This window comes from Pteropus alecto, unplaced genomic scaffold (assembly GCF_000325575.1).
Source record: "Pteropus alecto unplaced genomic scaffold, ASM32557v1 scaffold413, whole genome shotgun sequence".
Classification (NCBI taxonomy): domain Eukaryota; kingdom Metazoa; phylum Chordata; class Mammalia; order Chiroptera; family Pteropodidae; genus Pteropus; species Pteropus alecto.
In genome coordinates this window covers 1,848,868-1,849,924 of record NW_006434120.1, presented here as the reverse complement: position 1 = coordinate 1,849,924, position 1,057 = coordinate 1,848,868, and the positions used below count along the sequence as shown (strand labels likewise).

General features: G+C 68.7%; 1 protein-coding gene across 1 annotated transcript in view; it reads right to left on the bottom strand.

The window, feature by feature from the left end:
• The window catches only part of INTS6 (integrator complex subunit 6), an 83,481-nt gene extending 82,700 nt beyond the window's left edge, over positions 1-781 (bottom strand). Inside the window, exon 1 of the mRNA XM_006909007.3 lies at positions 48-781. Within this exon, the coding sequence (XP_006909069.1) occupies positions 48-158 (111 nt within the window). The 5' untranslated portion in view covers positions 159-781. The remainder of the gene's footprint in view (positions 1-47) is intronic.
• Positions 782-1,057: the final 276 nt, after the last annotated feature.

Genomic DNA, 1,057 nt, shown 5'->3' with positions numbered 1-1,057 from the left:
GCCGCCGGCCGGGCCGGGGTCGCCGCCCTGGCTCGGTCAGTCGGTACCTTCATGAAGGTCTCTACCGCGCCTTTGGCCGTGTCCAGGTAGGTGGTGCCCAGATGGCTGCGCTGGTTCATAGAGGCAGACGTGTCTATCAGGAACAGTAAGATGGGCATAGTGCTGGCCGGGGACACCGGGGCCCGAGGTGGTAGAGAAAGAGGAGATGGTAGAGGTGGAGGCGCCGGTGGCGGCGGCGGTGGTGACCGCCGCTACGCGGGGCGGGAGAGCGCGGCCCCCGGGAGGAAAACACCGTCTGGGTCTTTCCTCCGGCTGCGGGGAGTTTCTCCCCCGATAGTTGAGAGGAAACTCCCAGACCCAGTCCTCCCCGTCGTACCCCTGCCTCCGCCTCCGCCTCCTCCTGCCTGCCTGCCCGCTGGGGCGGGCGCCCGGCCGTCTGTCTGTCGGTCCGTCCCCCCCGCCTCGGGGGTCCCGTCCCCGCTCCCGGCCCCTGTGTGTGTCCCAGCGGGAGACGGGCCTGGCTCCCCACCCCACCCCCGGTGCAGGGAGTGGGGACCAGGGAGCTGGCGAAGAGGGGAGTGGGCTGAGGGGAGATTGGCCCTGGGGCTGTTGGGAGAAGTTTCAGGGACTCCCTCCGCACCCCGGCGGTGTCACCACTTTCTCAGCCCCTCTCGCTACTGAAGCGCTTTTCTCTCTCACACTCCGGTTTTAACTCGGGCAGGGGCTGCAAAGGCTCCGCCTCCTGACACGTCCTCGAGCCACGTGATGCACCGCCCCGCCATTCTATTGGTTAGCTCCTAGGCTCTTATTAGCATATTCAAACAGCTCAGGGGCGGGAGAAGCTTGTAGGCCGCCTCCAGGAACTGTTATTGAGCACGCGCGAAGGCGGGGCGTCGGGTGCGCGCGAGAGCGAGCGCTAGGGATGAGCAGGCGGGTCGGCAGACGCGGAGGCGGGCTCCGGGAAGGGGCGGAGACGGGCCGCGGAAGGATCGCGGGGTGGGCGGGGGCGGAAGCCGCGTCGGCGCGCGCAGGTCAGCCACGGCTGTGAGTCTGCGCG